Source organism: Protomyctophum parallelum (genome assembly GCF_964188405.1).
Source record: "Protomyctophum parallelum genome assembly, chromosome: 16".
Classification (NCBI taxonomy): domain Eukaryota; kingdom Metazoa; phylum Chordata; class Actinopteri; order Myctophiformes; family Myctophidae; genus Protomyctophum; species Protomyctophum parallelum.
Genome location: NC_139711.1, coordinates 20,216,384 through 20,239,430, shown reverse-complemented (window position 1 = coordinate 20,239,430; position 23,047 = coordinate 20,216,384). Strand labels below are relative to the sequence as shown.

Sequence of the window (23,047 nt, the reverse complement as noted above, 5' to 3'; positions counted from 1 at the left end):
CATCGTAGCTTTGTTTTGTTATTGTCAGTGGAAAAAAGGTAGTCGACTGACATTTTTCATCATAGTTTTAGTCCGCGAAATTAACACTGGCACACGAGGTATGGCTATACTTAGTTCTGTCTGTCATTGGTGTATTTATTTGTACATTATTCATATTACATATCTTTTTCCAATATATTATTCCTAGTGTGTTAGAACAGAGTTGTTGTGAAACGAGGAGAAGATGTAGTGGTGCATTGGTCAGAATGGATTAAGGACCACTGGCCTTACTCGTATACAGTGAATTCAGGGAGGAGACATTAAACATAACTGTCCTTGAGGAGGGGCCTCCATACATTCACTGGCATTATCACTAGGGTACAGATGGAGTCAGTGTTCAATTCTCTTTTTTTTTACTGCATGCTTGCTGAAATGCTGCTGCACCTTGCCTCGAGCCACAAAACGACTCTCCCTCTTCAGCTGGGACAACATGGTCACTCACTACTAGCTGGTTGAGAGAAGACAATATAGACTAGAGATTTTGTGGTAATTTTAGTTGTACCGAGTAACATTCAAGTGAGTGAGTTTTCACTGCATCGGTGCTGAAATTGTGCAAAACCAATGGTGGCGAAATTAAATCTAAAATGTTGTGAACATGTGTTTTCCAGGGTACATTTTTGCCATTTATTTTGTAATTTGCTTATTACCTAATTTGCACTTTAGCAAGACCCCAGGTGACTGCAGTAAAGGCTCATTCATAGTCTGGATTTTCGGTGGTGAGGTGACCACCGGAGCTGAAATAACATTGAGCGGTGGTGAGTAAAAACAGAAAGAAGGGCTGGCGCGGTGGTTTGCTCTTCACCGCGGCTCAGTGACGTCATGTTGTAGTTCGGTGGTCACCCCACCACCGAAAATCCAGACTATGTATGAGCCTACGTATGAGAAATGAATACATAAAGTGAATGCTGTCTAATGTCCCTAATACATTTATCATTTTTATTATGGTGTATTTACTCACACTTGTAAATGAAACATGTGAAGCAGAACATAAAACTGCTCCAATCCTTTTTTTTTATATAAGACCCCCAAGGGTCTTGCATAAAAGAAGAAAAGAAAAAAGCTAAAACAACCCATAACAAGGCGAGACAGAATGGGATGATGAGGACAGCAGCAGCACCACAAAATCACAAAGACAAGCAATGGGAATGAAATCAATTAAAAACACAAAGTCAAAGTGAGAGTTTAGAGTGGCAGAAAGACATTTCCACACTGTACAGTCACCACTGTCACTGTACACTGTACAGTCACCACTGTCACTGTACAGTGTACAGTCACCACTGTCACTGTACACTGTACAGTCACCACTGTCACTGTACACTGTACAGTCACCACTGTCACTCACTCACTGCACTCTACCATCTCCATTTCTACACTGTAGTGTACAGTCACCACTGTCACTAACTCACTGCACTCTACCAGCTCCATTTCTACACTAGAGTGTACAGTCACCACTGTCACTCACTCACTGCACTCTACCATCTCCATTTCTACACTGTAGTGTACAGTCACCACTGTCACTCACTCACTGCACTCTACCATCTCCATTTCTACACTGTAGTGTACAGTCACCACTGTCACTCACTCACTGCACTCTACCATCTCCCAACAGACAAATGGCATTACTGCCAGTGTTGTTTTCGTCGACTAAAACTAATGAAGAATGTTCGTCGACTACCTTTTTTCACGGACGAAAACTACATGGAAATTAAATGAAAACTAAGCTATATGATGACTAAAACTAAGACTAAATAATACTGACAATTTCGTCAACAAATAAAAACTAGACAAAAATGTTAGGAAGGCACTATAGTGGACAAGAGATCCAGTGTAAGTCATTTTACAATGACTGTAGTTGGATGCTGAAAATAGCAGATCTACAAGCTCGACGCGTTGTGGGCTGTCGGCATCAAGGTCCGCCAAAATACATTTTGTTAGACTAAATCAACTGTAGATTAAAGGTGGCCTTACACTAGCCGATAATCAGGCATTTTTGACGCTCGGGGGGTGCCCGACTCGGGATCGGCCCGATCAACATCAGGAATGTTTGATATTTGCTCTGCCCCGCTCCGATTATCCTGCAGTGTGTGGTGCTATCAGATTTCAGATTGAAAAAAATCGGCTATAGTGTAAGGCCACCTTCAGTCGACTAAAATCTTATTATGTTTAGTCGACTAAAACTAGAGTGACACTAAGACATTGCAGGTGACTAAAATGTGACTAAAACTAAATGAAAACTATTCAAGAGACTATGACTAAAACTAAAATCAAAATTTGCTGCCCAAAAACAACACTGGTTACTGCAAAGGCGAGCGCAAAATGGACAGCAAAAATTAAGTAGCGAAAAGTCACAAGATGTCTAAGAAAAACAAAAACCTACGCAATGTTCCCTCAATCTAAATTCAGAGTAAAATCTGTTTTGTTATTTTCCCAGAACATAATCTCAATCACAATATTCAACAAAATGATTTTGTTTTTGTTTTGTTTTCATCAGTAAAACATATCCCTAGATAGATATCGCTATGAGCGCCATGGCCTAGCTACTGTAAATCCATCACATCACCACATGCTAATTAGAGCAATTAACACCCAGCAACACTTACTTCCGTAGCTTAATGAGCAGCACTGTCAATACGACTAGCTGCAGTGCATTTGCAGTGCGGTAAGCTGATTCCAGCAAAGCTCAGAGGGACTGCCTGTGGTTTGTCAAGATGTCAGCAACATCAGCTCTTACTTTCAACATCCTTTCACCTGTTGCTAGAACTATCTATGTGATGATTTGAAGAAGTATTACTAATAGTGGATGATAATAAATAGTAATATTTGTTCATTTGGATCCCCATTAGCTACTACCATAGTAGAAGCTACTCTTAAATGCTCCATTCCATAATTGCGACCTTGCAATTATTGTCTCCACCAGGCCGAAGGCATGGGGAGAGAGTATGTTTTGCACTCCGTCCGTCCGTGTGTCCGTCCGTGTGTGTGTCCGTCCGTGAGCAGCTAATCTCGGCCACCGTTAACCCGGTCGATGCCAAATTTTGCACACACACTCCCTGGATGCCAACGATGAACCTCTGCCCCAAACTTTCCAGAACGGCCTGTTATAGCGCCACCAGGAGGCCGCTTTGTGCAAAACAAGTTTTTGCACAGCACACCTACAGATTTTGTCCAAACATCACGCAAATTGGTACACAGTCTCTCTAGAGCCATTCAACCAAACCGGTCTTTCAGATTTCTCAGACTCCATCCTGATTGGTTAAGATTGGCTTCCAAAGTTCACAGGAGTGCTCAGTTTCAAACAAAATGCTGCAAATCATGAACACATCGCGTGATTTCCGTGAAATTGTGCACCCACATTCCCACTAGGCCGAGGACGAAATGCCACATGAACAATTTCAACTCAGCCTCAAGGTGGCGCTATAACTGGCCGAAAAGTGTTTTTACCTCTAACTGCACGGATCTGTGGATAACCTGGTGGAGACCTGTGCCCAGAAGGGCACTTTTTCTAGTTAATTATTGAAACCCAAGGCCGTCTAAATCAGCAGTTCTCACACTTTCAAGAACATGACAAAAATAACAGATGTACAAGCTCACAGCGCCGGTGGCACGAAGTGGGCACGCTTGTGAGCTTTATATGCTATTTCTGAATGGGCAAAACTAAAAGATAAAATGACGACATGAGTTTAAAGTGATTTAAAAGATGGCATTTCAAGAAAACACAAAGATTATGAGATACTCATACTTTGAAGACTATCAGACAACTATGGACAACCTGGAGTACGACTGCAGCATAGTGCATTTATTCATGCAGTATGGGCATCCACATGACATGTGGATGATGATGATTTATTTTTCCAGCAGTAGACTTAAAACGAATGGAAACGAGGTACAATCCAATGAGATACCACAGCTGTGGATTTTGTCATTTTGACCGTGATGACAAGACATTTTTCTCTGAAGCTCTGAGCAAGTGAGTTACTTGAGAGACTGGGAGGGGAAATCAGTTTGGATTATGAACACTTAATCTAATTTTCGCTTTGGCAAAAAAGTGCTACGCAAAGTGTCCCTTAACACAAAAATAACTTATATTCAAGTGACACGTTGCATGACAGTTTTAGAAATTATATGTATTATATATAAATATAATGTGCAGGTAGTGACCTTGTCAGGGACACACAGAGGAGCTGCACCTTACTGGGCTTAAACTCTGGACCTTTCCGGCTCTGGTTACTCTAACCACAAGGCTCACCCCAACCCCCAACCCTGACCACCATGCACAATGCTTTGTGTACCACTATAGGCAGCAGCAACATAATGGTTAGAGCAGCTAAATGATGATTAGGAACCAAATGGACCATTATGGGTCTGTAACTCAGAGAGTGTACAAATGGAACCAAATGGACCCGGCTCTCAGAGTAAACTTAACATTGATTTTACAATATAAATTGGGGGTCCCAGAGATAGAAATGCCATTAAATGGGGGGGCTGTAGCCTAATTCAGGTCCAAACCTGGGGTCCTCGAAAATGAAAATGGTTGAAAATCACTGTTAGAGCCGTAAAAACTTCTTCTTTTTGGGGATCCTTGGCATACATGTTCTAATGGGGGTCCGCGGGCTAATGAGTGTCGATTTGGGGGTCCTTGGCATACATGTTCTAATGGGGGTCCGCGGGCTAATGAGTGTTGATTTGGGGGTCCTTGGCATGAACAAGCACTGGGTTAGAGTAGTGAGCTTCTGACCAGGGGGCTGTTTGGCTTGAATCCAAGATGGAAGGATCTGGCTGCAGGAAATTAAGAAGACACACTCAACAGGTCCATATGGATCTGGACGTTGACAAAAATCAAGGTTTAAAAATAGAACTACTTGTCCAAAGTAATAATGATGTTCTGTTGCACGTACAACGTTGCTTAATCACACCAAGCCTTATCTTGAATGAGTTTGATGTTTATGATCAACATGCATTCTTTTATTTGTTTCTCTATTTATTAAATAACCCCATACAAGCTCATGTAGATCTACTATTTTATTATTTTTATAGGTAGCAGTCATAAGCAGTTATGATGAGTTAGCGGTCTTTTTTTTTTTTTTATTACATTCAAATCTGAACTCTTTTTTCCAATTATAAAATAAGAAAAACAAACAAGGCAAACCCTGGCTTATAGCATCTATATCTATCTAAAAGGACTTTAATCACCATTATACAACAGGTAATTTCGAGGAAGCAATCTGATGGGTTGAAACAGCTTCCTATAGCCGTGCTTTAACCACAATATTGGAACGGCTAATCAAAACAAAGCGCGCAGCAGACTCTGTGGCTAGGCTAGCTGGATCCTTGGGACATTTGTGGTCGTAGGGTTATCTGCAATAATCTTAGTTTTAAGGGTAACTGTATAATTGCAATATTACACTCAAGGGGGTTCTTTATCGTCATTAATGCACTTCTGCGATGTCTTTCGGAACTCGGCCTGTGGGCGAGTTCCTGCGTGCATTAATGACGATAAAGAACACCCTTTCGTGTAATATTGCTTAATTGTGCAGGTGATTCATTTGGAGTAATCAATAAATTGCAACAGGGGTTGTCAAATTAATTGTTGAACTGTTTCAGTCTGTTTAAAAGCAAGAGAAATGTTCCATCGGTGTGAGAAAGCTTTACTAGTTAGACGTCATTTGGCTGTTGAGATCTGACTTTTTCCAAAACAATTTGCATATTGTCCTTCCTTCCTTTTTTCTTCTTTTTTTTCCTTCTTTTTTTTGATTATCATTATGCCTACAATGCCATGCCCAACATTGGGACGCAAGGGTTAAAGTGGCTTTAACTCTGAAGCTCTGTTCATCTTCAGTGAGAAGAATGAAAGAAAAAAGACCCCAGCGTGTGTAAATATGAAGTGTAACAAAGACACGATCAGCACAATGATGAAACATTCCGTAACCAGCAGAGAGCAGTGGTTGGCTAACAATGTACTGTACAGTACCTGTCCACATAGGAATGTTTCTCCAGCGCTCCCTGTATCCACTTATTAGGATCTTAAGACCAACAGACATGTTATACACGAGATATTTTGTAGGTACTTAATGGATGTGTTATGTACAGCCCCCCAGAGTGGCCAGTATACAGAGGTGGTGACAGTGACGAGTGGGTATACCGAGAGTCACCACCATTTAGGCTTCTTCAATCGTTCATTTATCCTAGAGAATGACATAGGAATCTTTGAGACAGGAGACTAGTGTAGAAGATAGAGAGGTGGAACGCCATCCAACAGAGAGAGATCCCTAGCCGATCTACAAGTTCATAGTGCGGCACCGAGTGGCGCGCTACGAGCTTGTAGATCTTCGTGAAATCGTGAAAATGTGGCGCAAATCTTTGAATATATATTCTTTCAGAGGGAGCGTTTTTAACTCAAATCTTTGCTTCTGGGGGGGTCCCTGGAACAACATATTTCCAGATGGGGGTCGGCGGCCAATTACATATATTGTTTGGGGTCCTTGACATGAAAAACTTTGAGCACCACTGACAAAGTTCTAAACATGGGTTTTTCAGAAAAGATTTAGAAGACATTTGTACCAGGAATGTTACGATTGCGGTATGCTTGCTGTGACAAGCATTAGCCAGCCATCTCTAACTCGTGTGCCAAAGAAGCATGCAAAAGTGAACATTACAACTGGAAGCAAAGTACACAAGACTAGAGAGACCAACGACAATAACGGCAACCTATACATAAAACAGCATAATTTACAACAATTATTTTCATTAATTAAAAAACGAATTTGGTAATAAATGGTAACAGAATGGTAATGGTAATAAATTAATAAAAGAAGAAGAAGATACTTTCACTATAGTTTGGGTCCCGGGGGGAGACATCAGATTTCTCTATTTGAGTGTTTGTGAACCACTGGGCCACACACACACACACACACACCGGCTGCAGCATCCAAGCTTGTATCCCTTTCAGTCGTGCACGCACGCTCTGAAAGCGCTCGTCCATGTCACAGAGAGAGAAACAACAACAGGACATAGATGGACAGTAGGCCCCACTGTCCTTCTCTGTTATCAGAGAGAGACAATGTGGTCTGGAAGGAACCATGGGAACAGGGCCAGGAAAAAGGTGGGTCTATTGTCCGAGCATCCTGCCTGCCTGCCTGCCTGGAGTGCCTGCCTGCGTTCCAGCGTTCCTGCCTGCCTGCCTGCCTGCCTGCGTTCCAGCGTTCCTGCGTTTCTGCCTGCCTGCGTTCCAGCGTTCCTGCCTGCCTGCGTTCCTGCCTGCCTGCCTGCCTGACGTAGTTAATAAACCAGACTAATATCGCACGGATCCGCGGGATATTAGTCTGGGGAGGCTCAGCTTGGATTTCATTTCCAGGGAAACATTTTCTCTTTGACGCAATTGGTCAGAGCTACTGTCAGTCAAAGGTCTCAAGCATTGAACGTCACTGTACCAAAGCCCGCCCATATTGTATACCGTGTCCCTATTGGGTGCACACATTCTCGTGTGTAGGAAATGGGCGTAAAATTGAGCCTCTCCAGACCGAAATCCGCCGGTAGGCAATTTTTTTTGCCAACGGCTGATTCGGTCTGGTTTATTAACCAGGCTATGCCTGACGGTCATTGTTTGTCTACAGGCTTTTTTTTTTCTTCCTTCCATAATACTATTATGGGAACGTCATATCAAAGCATCTCATTTACTACTTTCTATTTTTACTTTCTTTTTAAATATCAATGCATTGTTTTCACAATACATTTACAGAACCTCCTAACTCTCTGAAACAACCTAATGAATGCACTTGACTTGACTTGACTTGACTTGCAGAACCACATATCTAATTAATACAATCAAGTCAAAACTCAGCCATGTTGTTCCCTGGGAAAATGAGTTCCCCGGAAAGACAACGGGGGACACATACGTCTTTCTATTGGCTCCGGAGGGACACACACACACACACACACACACACACACACACACACACACACACACACGTGTGTGTGCATTGCCTGGGGCAATGTGGTTTCAGAGCAGTGGTTGACAAACACTTTATAATGACCACACTTGCCAACACTACCTGCAGCTTCCACAGATATACAAGCTCACACTATTAAATATAAGGTCTTTCCATAGTTACATCTGACTTGCCTAAACATGCAGATACCCTGTTACATAAACTACAGTACAGTACACATACTATTTACCCTGCATGCGTGTGTCTATACGATGTGTGGCCATCCGCTACTACATGTGAACATTCATGTAGACGCATGACAACGCCCTCAGGTACAGTATATGTGCCATGTGACTGTCCACCACTGCCAAATTATATTACAATACAGACTTATATTGTGTATACTACATTACTATTGCTAATAATCAAGTTTGTGTAAATCAAGTTCGTGTAAATGGTTGCAGCATATTTAATTACATGGCAAAACCGTGTTATTGAGGGTACATTCTCCAGCAATTCCTCCATCTTTACTGACAGTAAATTGACATGTTTGTTTTCCCTACAAATTCTACAATGACAGATGAAAAAGGAAAACAAACGTATGTAATGTCAAAGCAATAGTATCAGTTGTGAAATAAACTGTTCTTTTTTTTTACAGATTTTTACAGCCAGGTTTGCATTCAATATGGGGTCACAAAAGTCTACAGTAAATGAGGGCCTGAATAGATAGATGACTACATTGAAAACCAGCATTATCAGGGTTCAAATGACCTGAACTGGACAGTGCTCTGGCTGAATATTCTCGACCTTTTCTGGATCAGGGCCCATATAAAAAAAACCCCAAAAAAACATCAATCGATTGTGTTGGATGAAGAACTGCAGCAATATACAGTACATATATACAGTATGTACAGTCCTAGTCCTGTGCCAAACGTTGTTGGCTTATCCAAGATCCACTCTGGAGATAATGAAGCCTTAGGGTTTCTTTGCTAGCAAATATTATCCCTGAAGGGTTTTCTTGAAGAACCACCATTTGTTAGAAGTTCCTCGAAACACTGACAGGGTTCATGAACCATTTATTTAAGCCTCTGGGAACACCCTAAAAGGTTCCACAAACTTTCTTTGTTTCTTTTGGTGTAGTTAATTAATTTGAAAAGAGGATATTATAACCTTATAGCAGCACAGCATAATATACAACTTGTACTTATTTTTTGCGGCTTTCGCCTTTATTTTATTAGGCTGACATGCAGTAAAGGCCGTCGGGATCGGGAGTCGAGCCCGCGGCACACTGCCAGACTTCGGCTACCGGCCAAGGTAACTGGACCGCTGAGCCACGGCCCAGGCCACAACTTGCACTTTTTAACAAAGGAAGGATTTCAGACATTCTAGTGTTTGAGACAAGAAGGGAAAGACCGGTTCTACAAGTCAGTTGTCAATAGAGCCCCGAGGTCCTGACGTCACTCGCTCGTCTAAAAATCCCCCTATTGGGATTACAATTACAATGCAAATAAAAAGTACATGAACCTGTGGATTTGCACCCTCTACCGATATGGATGTGCTCTATGGGGCAGCTGTATGCCTTGGGCCAAACATTCAGATTAAAAAACAACAACTTTGTTGTACTGATTTTACTTAAATGTGATTTACTTCACGTTAAACATTTTAATTTAATTTAAACGTAAATAACAAAACACTCATCAAGAAAGTAAACACTGTAGCTCGACAGATAGTGCTACTGGTGTTATGCTTTAGCTGTTGAAAAATAGCAGATCTACAAGCTCATAGCGCTACGAGCTTGTAGGTCTGCTATTTTTGATAAATCGTGAAAATGTAGTGCAAATCTTTGAATATATATTGTTACAGATCTTAAATCTTTGCTTCTGGGTCAACATATTTTCAGATGGGGGTTGGCGGCCAATTACATATACGTTTGGGGGTCCTTGACATGAAAATGTTTGAGAACCACTGATATAGAAACATGGGGTTTTTCAGAAAACTGTCAGGATTTAGAAGACATTTGTAGAATCGTCCTCAGGTCTAAATGGGTCCGGGCCCAGTCTGTACGACTATGGTAGCATAAACGTGCTCAGCGTGGCCAAAACAATCTGGCGGGGGACTTAATGATGTAGGTGTTCGGTTATTGGTTTTAGGAAAAGCACTCTGAGAGGCAACACAAAAAGCTGCTCAACATTCAAAAGAGTCAAGTCAATTAAGTAATAATAACAACAGAAGAATTAAAATAGCAAATATAAAAGAGCTATACATAAATTGCTCGTACACTTTGAGCCACCTTTGCAAGGTGCTCTGCATTAGTCTTACTTCTCTTTCTATGTATGCGAATACGGTCTACAATTATGGATTTGCATGTCCGTTATTAATGCTGCAACAACACATTTCCAAATCCACAACTCTTCACAGAAGGCAACCGTTTCTCTCACCTCTAGACTCTCAATTGCATGTTATCACATGTTTGATTACAGGTTCTTTTCACCAGACAAGCGGTTTTGTGTGAAGTACAAACATTGATCGGCGCTCGGCAAAGCATCTCCATTACACTGTGAGACTGGGAATCTGGTCAAAGCATCTCCATTACACTGTGAGACTGGGAATCTGGTCAAAGCATCTCCATTACACTGTGAGACTGGGAATCTGGTCAAAGCATCTCCATTACACTGTGAGACTGGGAATCTGGTCAAAGCATCTCCATTACACTGTGAGACTGGGAATCTGGTCAAAGCATCTCCATTACACTGTGAGACTGGGAATCTGGTCAAAGCATCTCCATTACACTGTGAGACTGGGAATCTGGTCAAAGCATCTCCATTACACTGTGAGACTGGGAATCTGGGCAAAGCATCTCCATTACACTGTGAGACTGGGAATCTGGTCAAAGCATCTCCATTACACTGTGAGACTGGGAATCTGGTCAAAGCATCTCCATTACACTGTGAGACTGGGAATCTGGTCAAAGCATCTCCATGACACTGTGAGACTGGGAATCTGGTCAAAGCATCTCCATTACACTGTGAGACTGGGAATCTGGTCAAAACATCTCCATTACACTGTGAGACTGGGAATCTGGTCAAAGCATCTCCATTACACTGTGAGACTGGGAATCTGGTCAAAGCATCTCCATTACACTGTGAGACTGGGAATCTGGTCAAAGCATCTCCATTACACTGTGAGACTGGGAATCTGGTAAAAGCATCTCCATGACACTGTGAGACTCAGACTGGGAATCTGGTCAAAGCATCTCCATTACACTGTGAGACTGGGAATCTGGTCAAAGCATCTCCATTACACTGTGAGACTGGGAATCTGGTCAAAGCATCTCCATTACACTGTGAGACTGGGAATCTGGTCAAAGCATCTCCATTACACTGTGAGACTGGGAATCTGGTCAAAGCATCTCCATTACACTGTGAGACTGGGAATCTGGTCAAAGCATCTCCATTACACTGTGAGACTGGGAATCTGGTCAAAGCATCTCCATTACACTGTGAGACTGGGAATCTGGTCAAAGCATCTCCATTACACTGTGAGACTGGGAATCTGGTCAAAGCATCTCCATTACACTGTGAGACTGGGAATCTGGTCAAAGCATCTCCATTACACTGTGAGACTGGGAATCTGGTCAAAGCATCTCCATTACACTGTGAGACTGGGAATCTGGTCAAAGCATCTCCATTACACTGTGAGACTGGGAATCTGGTCAAAGCATCTCCATTACACTGTGAGACTGGGAATCTGGTCAAAGCATCTCCATTACACTGTGAGACTGGGAATCTGGTCAAAGCATCTCCATGACACTGTGAGACTGGGAATCTGGTCAAAGCATCTCCATTACACTGTGAGACTGGGAATCTGGTCAAAGCATCTCCATTACACTGTGAGACTGGGAATCTGGTCAAAGCATCTCCATTACACTGTGAGACTGGGAATCTGGTCAAAGCATCTCCATTACACTGTGAGACTGGGAATCTGGTCAAAGCATCTCCATTACACTGTGAGACTGGGAATCTGGTCAAAGCATCTCCATTACACTGTGAGACTGACTGGGAATCTGGGCAAGGCATGTTTGAATTTTATTATCCACAACTTGCATCAGTAGGGCAGAACTTTGTAGAGCGGCTAAAACGCTGATGACCTCATTCTCCGATCTTGCCCAAATATGGAGTGCTGTGATGTCAGAACAGTTCCAGCTCCATATATGGACCATGGGCAGAAGCTCTGTCCAGATGTCAGAACAGGCCAGCACCCCCCCCCCCCCCCATTAGCTTGTAGATCTGCTATTTTTCAATAGCTAAAGAACAACATAATGCTTGAAACACCAAAAGGGGTTCCCAACTTCCCGCCCAAAATGGGTTAGCCTAATATACACACTGACTCAACCATTTATCTTTTATTTAAGCAATTATATGTCAACATTTTAATGACCTTTTTTACATTTATATTTTGGTATTCAGACAGCCAGCAATAAGTAAAAGGCTCCCGCCTCCCCAAAGAAATGTAGTCTCACATCTAGACGAGGCCACAATCTGCATTCAAAGATGTTCCTAGAAGCTTTGTCATTGGTCCAAAAAAAGAAGAAAAAGAAAACCCGGTCGCAATGACTAACCAGGATCAGGAAGTAGACAAGCCAAATCGACCAATGACAAAGCTTCTTGGAAAATCTTTGAATGCAAATTGCAGCCCCTAGAATAGATGAGTCACAGAGACAAAGAATTATAATTGGGGGAGCGCTTTACTCATTGCTGGCTGTCTGAATCCAAATAAATGAAGAAGAAAATCATAAAAAATTTGACATATTATTGTTTATAGCTATACTTATTTGCTGAATTTATTTTAATAATTGTTTTGGGTGGTGGTGGTGGGGGCAAACATAGGTTAAACCTAGAACTAAAAGCATCCCTTTTGATGTCTATGTTGGCCGAGGCTTAATCCGTTTAGACCTGAGGACGATTCTACAAATGCCTTCTAGATTCCCACAGTTTTCTGAAAAACCCCATGATTCTATGTCAGTGGTGCTCAAACATTTTCATGTCAAGGACCGCCAGAAATATGACATTGGCCGCCGACCCACATCTGAAAATATGTAGTTCCAGGAACCTCTCAGAAGCAAAGATTTGAGTTAAAACAAAATAAATTCAAAGATTTGTGCCACATTTTCAAGATTTTTCAAAAATAGCAGACCTATACAAGCTTGCAGATCTGCTATTTTTCAATAGCTAAAGCATAACATAATGCTTAAAAAAAACACCAAAAGGGGTTATCCCGCCCCCAGAATGGCTTAATCCCCTTTTCCTGTGGAGACCTGCAGTGCAGCGTGTCAACTTGACCTCTACCACCTAAACCTATTCATGTCGATCTGACACATATTACAGATGAGAACAGATCCACTCTGCTCCTGACACCGAATGGGGGGAATCTCGCTGTAATGAACACTCAAATCCCTTCAGGTCTACAGTAGTGCCTGTGAGTAGGGTAGGGTGGCCATGGGGCCCATTTGAATAATGAGAATCAGACAAGCTATACCTGCACTAGCACGGTCCATAGACGAAACGCTGCCGATCACAGTTACTGATTGATTATATGTTTGTTTGTCCACCTGGAGAGTGGAGACGAGAGCATGACCATTAGACCCACTGTCACCAGCGTCGTACGGTGAAGTGTACCCAGCAACAACCCTTTTTAGATAATATAGGTCCTTCATTATAAATGCTTTTGTTTTCATCCTCTCTCTCTCTCTCGCTCTCTCTCTCGCCCTCCTCTCCCCGGTTATGGTTTTGCTTACAGCGTTATGCGCCGTGTCCTCGTCTTTCTCTCTCTCTCTCTCTCTCCCGCTGAATATTAATGCCTCCTATGCTAATGGACTTACACTGGTTGAGGTCGACCAAAGCCCCTCCTCTGAATGTTAATCCTCTTCCTCATTTGCATACGCTTAAGTGTCAAATTCCCCCACAAATCATTGCAGCAGTCCTCCGCGCGCCAGGGCTGCTGCTTGCCCCCCCCCCCCCCCCCCCCCCCCCGAGGCGACAGCACATAGAAACAATGTGGTCGCGGGCGTAACGCATGGCATCAAATCCAAATCAAAGCCTGTTTAGATTGCCGGGTCACAGCGGGTTCACGTTGTGTGAAACGACGGTAATAGGATAGCGAGCACAGTCTGGGGCAGAACGTACAGCCTGGCAGGTAATAGGTATGAATTGAGCAGATAATAAGGTTAGGATCGAAACAGACCTAAAGTCATCACTGGAGCAGCGCTGTTTAAGATACAGGGGCAGTCTGTGGTCCAAAGGTGAATGCAGATTGGAGAGAAACACCTAGGTAGCATTTGCCGTATACAATGAAATATGTTTTGTGTTGACCCGTGATAAAAGGGTTGTTAGTGTTGAATATAATAAGCAGGGAGTCTGAGTTCACTTATCTATCTTATCTATTTGGGAGATGACAGTACTACTCTTTTGCATGCAGGACTTGTCCACTTTGAAGCAAGGTTTTCAGTCTATACATAGCCTATAATACTGTAGTGTGCGCGCACACACACACACACACACACACACACACACACACACACACACACACACACACACACACACACACACACCATTTGCATAATCAAATCATCAATTGATTATGTATCTTCTAAAACACATTTCACATTGCCACACAGTATTTCCATTTATTTTGAATAATAATTAAAAAAAACAACATTTAAACATTAGCCTCACGATCAGAGATAACTCAACTATAGGATTTCTAAAAGCAAGGACATGTCCTAGAATGATGGCAACTATATACAGTACTGTTTTTGAACTGCAGCATGCCTCAATGGGACTTTGGCTTAGTTCTGTAAAGCAGGGATTTCTTTTGGTTGTTTAAACTCGAATTGTTTATCCAAAAAGTTTTACCAACAACACCTGGGAGATTGTCCTGAGAGTGTTTAGAGAATAGAGACTTATTTGTTACTCCGTTTAAACATATACGGTACACTATTCACTGCACAACTTCTTACTCCATTTAAACATATATGGTACACTATTGTTACTCCATTTAAACATATATGGTACACTATTGTTACTCCATTTAAACATATATGGTACACTATTGTTACTCCATTTAAACATATATGGTACACTATTGTTACTCCGTTTAAACATATATGGTACACTATTGTTACTCCATTTAAACATATATGGTACACTATTGTTACTCCATTTAAACATATATGGTACACTATTGTTACTCCGTTTAAACATATACGGTACACTATTTTTACTCCGTTTAAACATATACGGTACACTATTGTTACTCCGTTTAAACATATACGGTACACTATTGTTACTCCGTTTAAACATATACGGTACACTATTCACTGCACGTCATCAACTCTATATCTCATCACAAGTTTATATAGAATGAACGCCACTGGGGATATTTATGCTTTCAAGGACAATAGCTATATAGTTGAGTCTCTATAAGTCTTGTCTTAAACCCACTGCTCCATCCTCGTCCAACATGACAGGCAGGCAGCTGCAGTGCCAATCGAATCGAGAGGGGAATTCAAAAAGCACCAGTATCATGAATAAGACAAATGGCAGTATTTCTACCAGTGTGAATGACCTTAACCACTTTCATCAACTTAGCTACGCTTTACCCAACAAAGTAGGGACACACAGGAGCTTAAGCAGCTCCCCGTTTGAAAAGAAATATTCAGAAGAGAATGCAAATTTTGTGACTCATTTTGCTTCCACTGCCTTCCAACAGACACAGTCCAACGTGTGTTAGACACATCGACTTGTCCTATAAAGCAATAGTAAGTGTTACAGTATTTTAATATTATTAGGCCTACTTAATGTCATGTATGACAATTAACAACACTTTCTAATAATTGCGTGCGAGCGTACGTGCGTGCGTGCACGTGCGGCTGCTCAACAGTGACACTTGGTGGTCAAGCAACAACATTTCCGTACTCTAAGACGCTAGGTCTCGTTGTATTTGCCACAAATTATATATATTTTTTTAATATGTTTATTGCAAATAATCACAGAATGTCACTGCACAGAGAGACATTGCAGCTGCTGTATACTCCCGTATAGCTGCTCTATAAATCTCCTTACAACAACGTTTTAACATATTCTGCCGTTTGTGCAAAATAACACCATAAAACGGCCATTACCCTTTTCATGTCACGCAGCACCCCCTAGAGGGAGTTCGCGCACCACAGTTTGGGAACCACTGGTAGGAACAAGAACAGAGAAGAGCAGCACGATGATAAAGGAACGCACGGAATGACCCTGGAGGCTCACACAACATCAATAAGTGACTATAGAGCGTCGCAGTCCCACCCCCTTTCAGAACGACGAGTGGCCCAGGAAATGAATCGCAATGCATTTTTCCCATAGGCTTTTCTTAAAGTATTTATTTAAAGACGGTTACACCGCGGACAAAGCCAACTCGGATCGTGACAAATCATGACAATGAACACAATACTTTGGGCCGATCAAATCATTAGAAAGGCAGGAGACAACACTATTTGTTTTGTTTTTCTTCTTATAAATTATTTGATGGGCCCAAAACATTGTGTTCATTGTCATGATTTGTCACGATCCGAGTTGGCTGCGACTGCGACGCTCTATAGTTGGTCAAACCTCACTTTACATAGGAAGCAAACAGTGTCTTTCTCATCATCACAGAGCTTCAGCCTTTTAACCAAATAAGGCCTGACGTTGAAATTAAAAAAATGTCTAAAAATGTCAGTGGTGCTCAATATTTCATGTCAAGGACCCCAAACATTATACAGTATGTAATATAACAAAACAATGTGTCTTCCTTAATACACATGGTGCGGGAGGTAGAGTGGCTGTCCGTGAACCGTAGCGTTACCGGTAGAGGGGTGGGCGATATGGAAAAATATAATATCAAGCAGTATCACGATACACAATATTATCCCGATACTTTTGTTCATGCGTTCTGTATGGTTATTTTACAATACAACCACCTAGAAGCCAAGGTAACAAAAACTAACAGACAAAGGAGTAACAGACCATTTAGACCAAATACTTTGGCTAACGAAACTGTCGTTCTACAGAACTTAAGTATAAATTAAGGTATAGAACTACAAGTCATAGAATGTGCATTCACTGTATCACGATATACAGTACAGGGACGTGCACACATAGACATCAAAGGGGGCTTAAGCCCGCTTCCCTTTTACTGTCTGTAAAACAACTGCCCTTTCCAGACCACGAATGCAGCATTTACTACACGGTGAAAGAAATGCAAATGCCACTCCTATCCTTTCCATGCCATGCAGGAAGGCAGCATTCAGGAGAATTGCTTTTTTTCCCGAAGTCTCTTGAACTTGAACACAGTACTTTGCGTTGAACAAATTTGTTTAGAAATCCATGTCGTTACACCGCATCTCCTCTAGCTAAACAGTGCTGGGGTTGCACCCCGAAAATAGCTGATCTACAAGCTCTCAACGCGTCGCAGTGCGACACGTTGTGAGCTTGTAGATCTGCTATTTTTGTCCAAAAGTGCCCTCTTACAGGATTTCAGCCCCTGCCCCTCTAACACTCTCTGCACGTCGCTGACGATACTGTATATATGATATCTCTGAAAAAAAGGCATATAGTGGAGACATTATATCGTCTCGACGATATCACCCACCCCTATGGTTACTGGTTTGACACAAAGCTTATCCTGTCCTTGAGCAAGACACTGAACCTCTAGCTGCTGTCGGTCGATGAGCAGGTTGGTTATACCTTGCGTTAGTGCTTCCACCATCGCTGGTGTGTGAATGTAAGACACGTTGTAAAGCATTTTGGATATAAAAGGTCGGTGCTACAGAAATGCAGAACATTTAACCAGCATCTGCATTTTCTAATCATGCAGTAACCATGAAACTGAAGAGAATTAAGCCACAACATCCAATCCCACTGCCAAGAGAATGAGAAAGATAGTGAGGACAATGAACAGCTACTACGATGAGCACAAATAGCCACGAAAAACTAATTCGAATTTTCACTTTATAGTCTGAAGGGATGAAGGTAATGGTATATGTGTCTACGCCTACAATTATGTTGGTTGCCTTTGGGTTTAATAGGTATTGGTAAACACCACACTACTAGTGTCAAGTACTAATGTGTGCATTTGCGTGCCTGTTTGCGTACCTGCAGTATGTATGCAGGTAACTGTTCACATTTCAGAGGCTGCACAAACATCATTGTGCATGTGTGCAATTTGTGTGAATGCGTGCGAGCATGCATGTTTGTTTTTTAATGTCTTCATGTTTGTGTATGTGTGTCCACACGTACACGTACACGTACTGTGTGTGTGTGTGTGTGTGTGCGTGCATGCATGTGTGTGTGTGTGTGTGTGCGTGCATCACGGTGCATGCGTGTGTGTGTGTGTGTTAATTGCACTAGGCATGTGTGTGGTACAGGAGTTGAGGTCCACTGGGGCCTGGACCACACGGTATGAATAATGTATCACACCGGGCCGTTGCATCTCAGCAACATTGCCTAGCGGTCTTCTTAAAGTTGCAACTCCTCGCCAACCTGCCAGCTGCTGCAGTAAGTTACAGGAACTGGAAGCGGATATTAATATATACCATATCTAAATGTGAATCACGGCAACGGCAGCAAAAGCTTAATATATGCTGCTGTTTGATAGCCGTCTAAAGTCGGCGTGCAACGGTTAATATAAACATTTCTGATTTTAAAAAAAACTATATATACATTATTTTTTAAATAGCAGAACTGGCAGATCTTCAAGCTTGACCTTGTGCAATGTTCACTATTTTTGCTTAAGTGGTTAATCTGACTAATGAATTTAGTAGATCATATACTAAATCAATTAGTTGTTGTTTTTTTTCCACGTTGATCAAATAAAATACACTATGATGAAAAACTATGATCCAAAACATGCGCTTCTCGATTACTTGATTAATCATGAATATCATCTATAGAATAAACGCTATAGATCATTGATAGATGCAGCCCTATACTTTTATTATGGATCCCCATTAACACTTGCAAAAGCGTGGCTATTCTTCCTGGGGTCCAGTACACAAAAACACAACACATCATTCACCACAACATACAAATACAATACACAAACAAATGGTTCACTTACAAAAGGATAAGAGTTACATCTCAAAACAATTGCAATTTTGCATTTTCATCAATATCATTTAATCATAGAAAGGTTAGTAGCTCACTCCAAAGCATGTACCATGTGAATACAAGAAGACTCACCCCGTTTCTGTTTTCCTCCCAGAATTTTCCCCAGTGAGGGGTGGGAGAGGCTGGACAGCAGACGGCTGGATTTTGAATTTGAATTTCTCTAACTATAAACTTTCATGACAGCAGACAGCCTAAGTACAAATATAATTTATGAAAAGCTACTACAGTGAAGTCTGTTCACAGAAGTTGTTGTAGGATATGTGGGGATTATCTGACGAGGTACCATTTGAGGGGGCAAAACCTTACATATACTAAATAATACTAAATTGTTTATAGGGTCAATATAAGTAATATAATATAGCCTTTCCACAGGAGTATCTTTTTATATTTTTCCAAAAAGAATACAAACAGCCAATAGCATATTACAAAGTTATCCCCCTCACTGGGGAAAATTCCGGGAGGAAAAACGGGCACGCACCGGGTTGAGTCTTCTTGTTACCTACCATGTACCACAGAGCAGTGGCTCTCAACCTGTGGCTCACGACCCCCAGGGGGGTCCCCACATGATTTATTGGGGGGGGGGGGGGGTCCCCCCCGATCACAGTGAAGTGACAATTTACAATATCTCTCTAAAACCTATTCAGAAATTGGCCAAATTGTCACATAAGATTTTTTTTTTTTTTTTGATCTACCGGTAAATGAAAATCCCAATGTGTAGGCCTACTGTATCTGTGGAACAGAGTCAAATTAAATATAAATGCCTCAATTCCTACAATTCCAAGTGGTTGTTGTCAGAGTGTGTGTGTGTGTGTGTGGGGGGGGGGGGGGTGTTCCCCTGCTCAAATATGATTATCGTGGGCGGTTGCAGTCTAAAAAGGTTGAGAAAACACTAGTTCTACTAGAGAAAATAATGGATGTGGATGGTTTTTAGAAAGGTGAACATTCAAATAGGGCGATGATTGACAAACCAATGTCAACAATGTGTTCTAAAATATAAAGCCCTCCCAATTAAAAACACACTTTAGGCAAAAGTATCCCCCCCCCCCACACACACACACACACACACACACACACACTAGAGAGAGGCCTTGTAAACTATAGCGCTTGATATCTTGGATAAACTTTTCATCTGCAGATTTGCACATAAGTGCCAGGCAGCAGAACAGATGTTGGAGACAGATGCTGGCTATAATTCACCAGTGGGATCAGTGGAGGTTCAGTTTGAATGGCACTGAACGAGCCGCCACACGCTGGCTCACATGCGTCCAACTCATACAGGGCTTCCTTTTTAATGGCACATTTATAGTGACGGGAAACGGAAATTAAATCATTTATAGAGGACGTGTGTTTGTATATCATATATGGATTAAATTCTGACAAATCTTCTATAGGACAATTTGTCTTATAAGCTCTATGGATGTACACTAGACTATACTTTTGCATTTTAGTCAGTGAGGCAGGAATCAACCCTGTGGTGTTCTCATTTATAAGCTGTCAAAAAGTCTCTGTTAAGTTATTAAAGTCAACATTCTATAGTTGTTATACACTGACTTGGTGACTCTCACAGCCACTATGCAAAAGACAGTAGGCTATGCAAATATATGTAAAAATTAGGTGGGCATGTAAATATATGCAAATGATCCAATTGCGCGTGAAAACATAAGTTTCTCCAGACTCCAGAGCCTGACACTTCAGTCACTAAATGTGAGGATTTCGATCGATGCAGCGCGTTACTGAATGAGGTGAAGTAACAACAGAGCCGTATACTTTCACCTCCGGAATGTTTGGCACGTGGGCATCATCATCACATCTGTGCCTGTGGGCTTACATCCTATAAAAACAGATTTATATACTAATAGATGCCCGGGGAAACTAGCAGATGCAAGATACAAGCTCACAACGCATATAGCAGCGCGACCGCGTTGTGAACTTGCAGATCGGCTTTTTTTTTACACAGCCGCCGGCGCGCAACTATATAAGTATCAAATCAGGTGTAATTGTCTACCCACTCTCCCTCTCACACACAACCAACCGGAGCGTCTGTCTGGGGGAAACTCGTGCCGCAACACTCCCCTGTGCTGTGCATACTCTCTCAGAAACTATAAACACACAAATACCGCATCAGAACCAGGGCTGATGTTGGACCAACCGACCCCCCCCCCCCCCCCCCGGCGGTTAGTATAGTAGGCTATAAGGTCCAAGACAAGTCCCAACAACAACACAACTCACCTCTGTGCGCGCCTGCAGCCGCTTGTTCATCTCGTAGATCCGGTACTCGGGCTGCACCATGTAGGGCGAGTGTCTCCGGTAGAAGGGTCCGAAGGGCGACGAGTAGAACGGGTCGTTGGTTGAGTTCGACATGTTGTTGTTCTTGTTCGGTTATAGGTTCCGATCCGACGGCGGAGGACGAGGCTCAACGGGGCATGAGGAGTAGGCGCACCAGCACGGCGCGATCTCAACATCCAAGAAGCCGCACACGGGCTAGCGCACGCCACAACGGAGTGCGATGCTTTCTCTGAAACCTTCTCCTCCACACTACACACACACACACACACACTACACACACACACACACCGCACAGCACCACCACCGACCTCCTGCTGATGATTGTGTTTGGAGAAACCTCAGCCGCTGCTGCTCCGCTCAACTCAAACACTCTCTCTGACTGTGACTGCAAGTTGGACACAGGCTAGTTCAGTTCACACACACTGCTCTGTCTGCCTGCAGCCTGCTGTACAGCGAGGAGGAGGATGGAGAGGAGGAGGCTGCGGAGGAGGAGGGGGGGGGGGGGGGTTGGGTGTGTGTGTGTGTGTGTGTGTGTGGGGGGGGGGGGGGCTCTGTTAGTGAAGGGAAGGATGGTTGGGGGCTTAGAAAGGTCGTTTCCTGTTACTGTGTGTGAGTGAGTCAGATGAGACCTGCAGAGAAAAGTTCAACTTGAACCACCAGTTTTCTTTTTTTTTTTTTTTTTTTTTAAGCAGTGATTCTCAAACTTTTTTTTTTTATTTATTCAAGAAACTCCGGGTTTGATATGCTTTTTAATTTGTTTATTTTTCATTCATTTTTTATCTCTGAGACCCTGATCTATAGATGAATTAGCGTTAATTTAAGTGTACAAATGGACCAAATGGAACCATATAATTATGTCCATATTTGGTTCCATTTGTACTCAAACAGTCAAACAAGTCATTTGGTTTCTTCTAACGATCAGCCATTTAGCTGGGGGACCCCCCCCCCCTGCAAGGACCCCCTGCAAGGACACCTGAGGGTCCCCAGCCAGAACCTGCACGTTGAGAAACAGTTGTGAGTGTCAGTGAGTGCAAACTGTATACATTTTGGCTACATAAATATGCATCTTCTCAGTTGAACCATAGGCTACTTTAAAGTGGGGAACACAATGATGTGTTCATTTTATGGTAGATTACATTTTAGAGCAAGTGTTAGTGCTGGACAGACTGCTATAGGATTATATAGTGTTCATTATTGCAGCAGAACAGGGACTTGCAGAGAGTGTTAGAGAGAGGGCTAAAATCCCGTAAGAGGGCACTTTGACAAAAATAGCGAAAATAGCAGATTTACAAGCTCACAACAAGTCGCGCTGCGACACGTTGAGATCAGCTATTTTCGGGGTGCAACCCAGCACTCTTTAGCTGTAGAGATGCGGCGTGACGACATGGATTTCCTAACAAATTTGTTCAATGCAAAAATACTGTGTTCAAGTTCAGGAATCAGGAGACTTCGGGAAAAATGGCATGGAAAAGGGTGGCATTAGCCATAGTAAATGCTGCATTCGTGGTCTGGAGAGGGCAGTTGTTTGTTGTACAGATGGTTAAAAGGGCAGGGGCTGAAGCCCCCTTTGATGTCTATGTGTGCACGTCCCTGCAGAATAACATGCAC

The 23,047-nt window shown here is 42.3% G+C and overlaps 1 protein-coding gene across 5 annotated transcripts in view; it reads right to left on the bottom strand.

Moving 5' to 3' along the window:
- The window catches only part of ldb2a (LIM domain binding 2a), a 133,903-nt gene extending 112,063 nt beyond the window's left edge, over positions 1-21,840 (bottom strand). For all 5 annotated transcript variants that reach the window (XM_083785845.1, XM_083785846.1, XM_083785847.1 and 2 more), the window contains exon 1: positions 21,383-21,840. In XM_083785845.1, the coding sequence (XP_083641971.1) occupies positions 21,383-21,514 (132 nt within the window). In that variant the 5' untranslated portion in view covers positions 21,515-21,840. The remainder of the gene's footprint in view (positions 1-21,382) is intronic.
- Between the last annotated feature and the right edge of the window lie 1,207 nt (positions 21,841-23,047).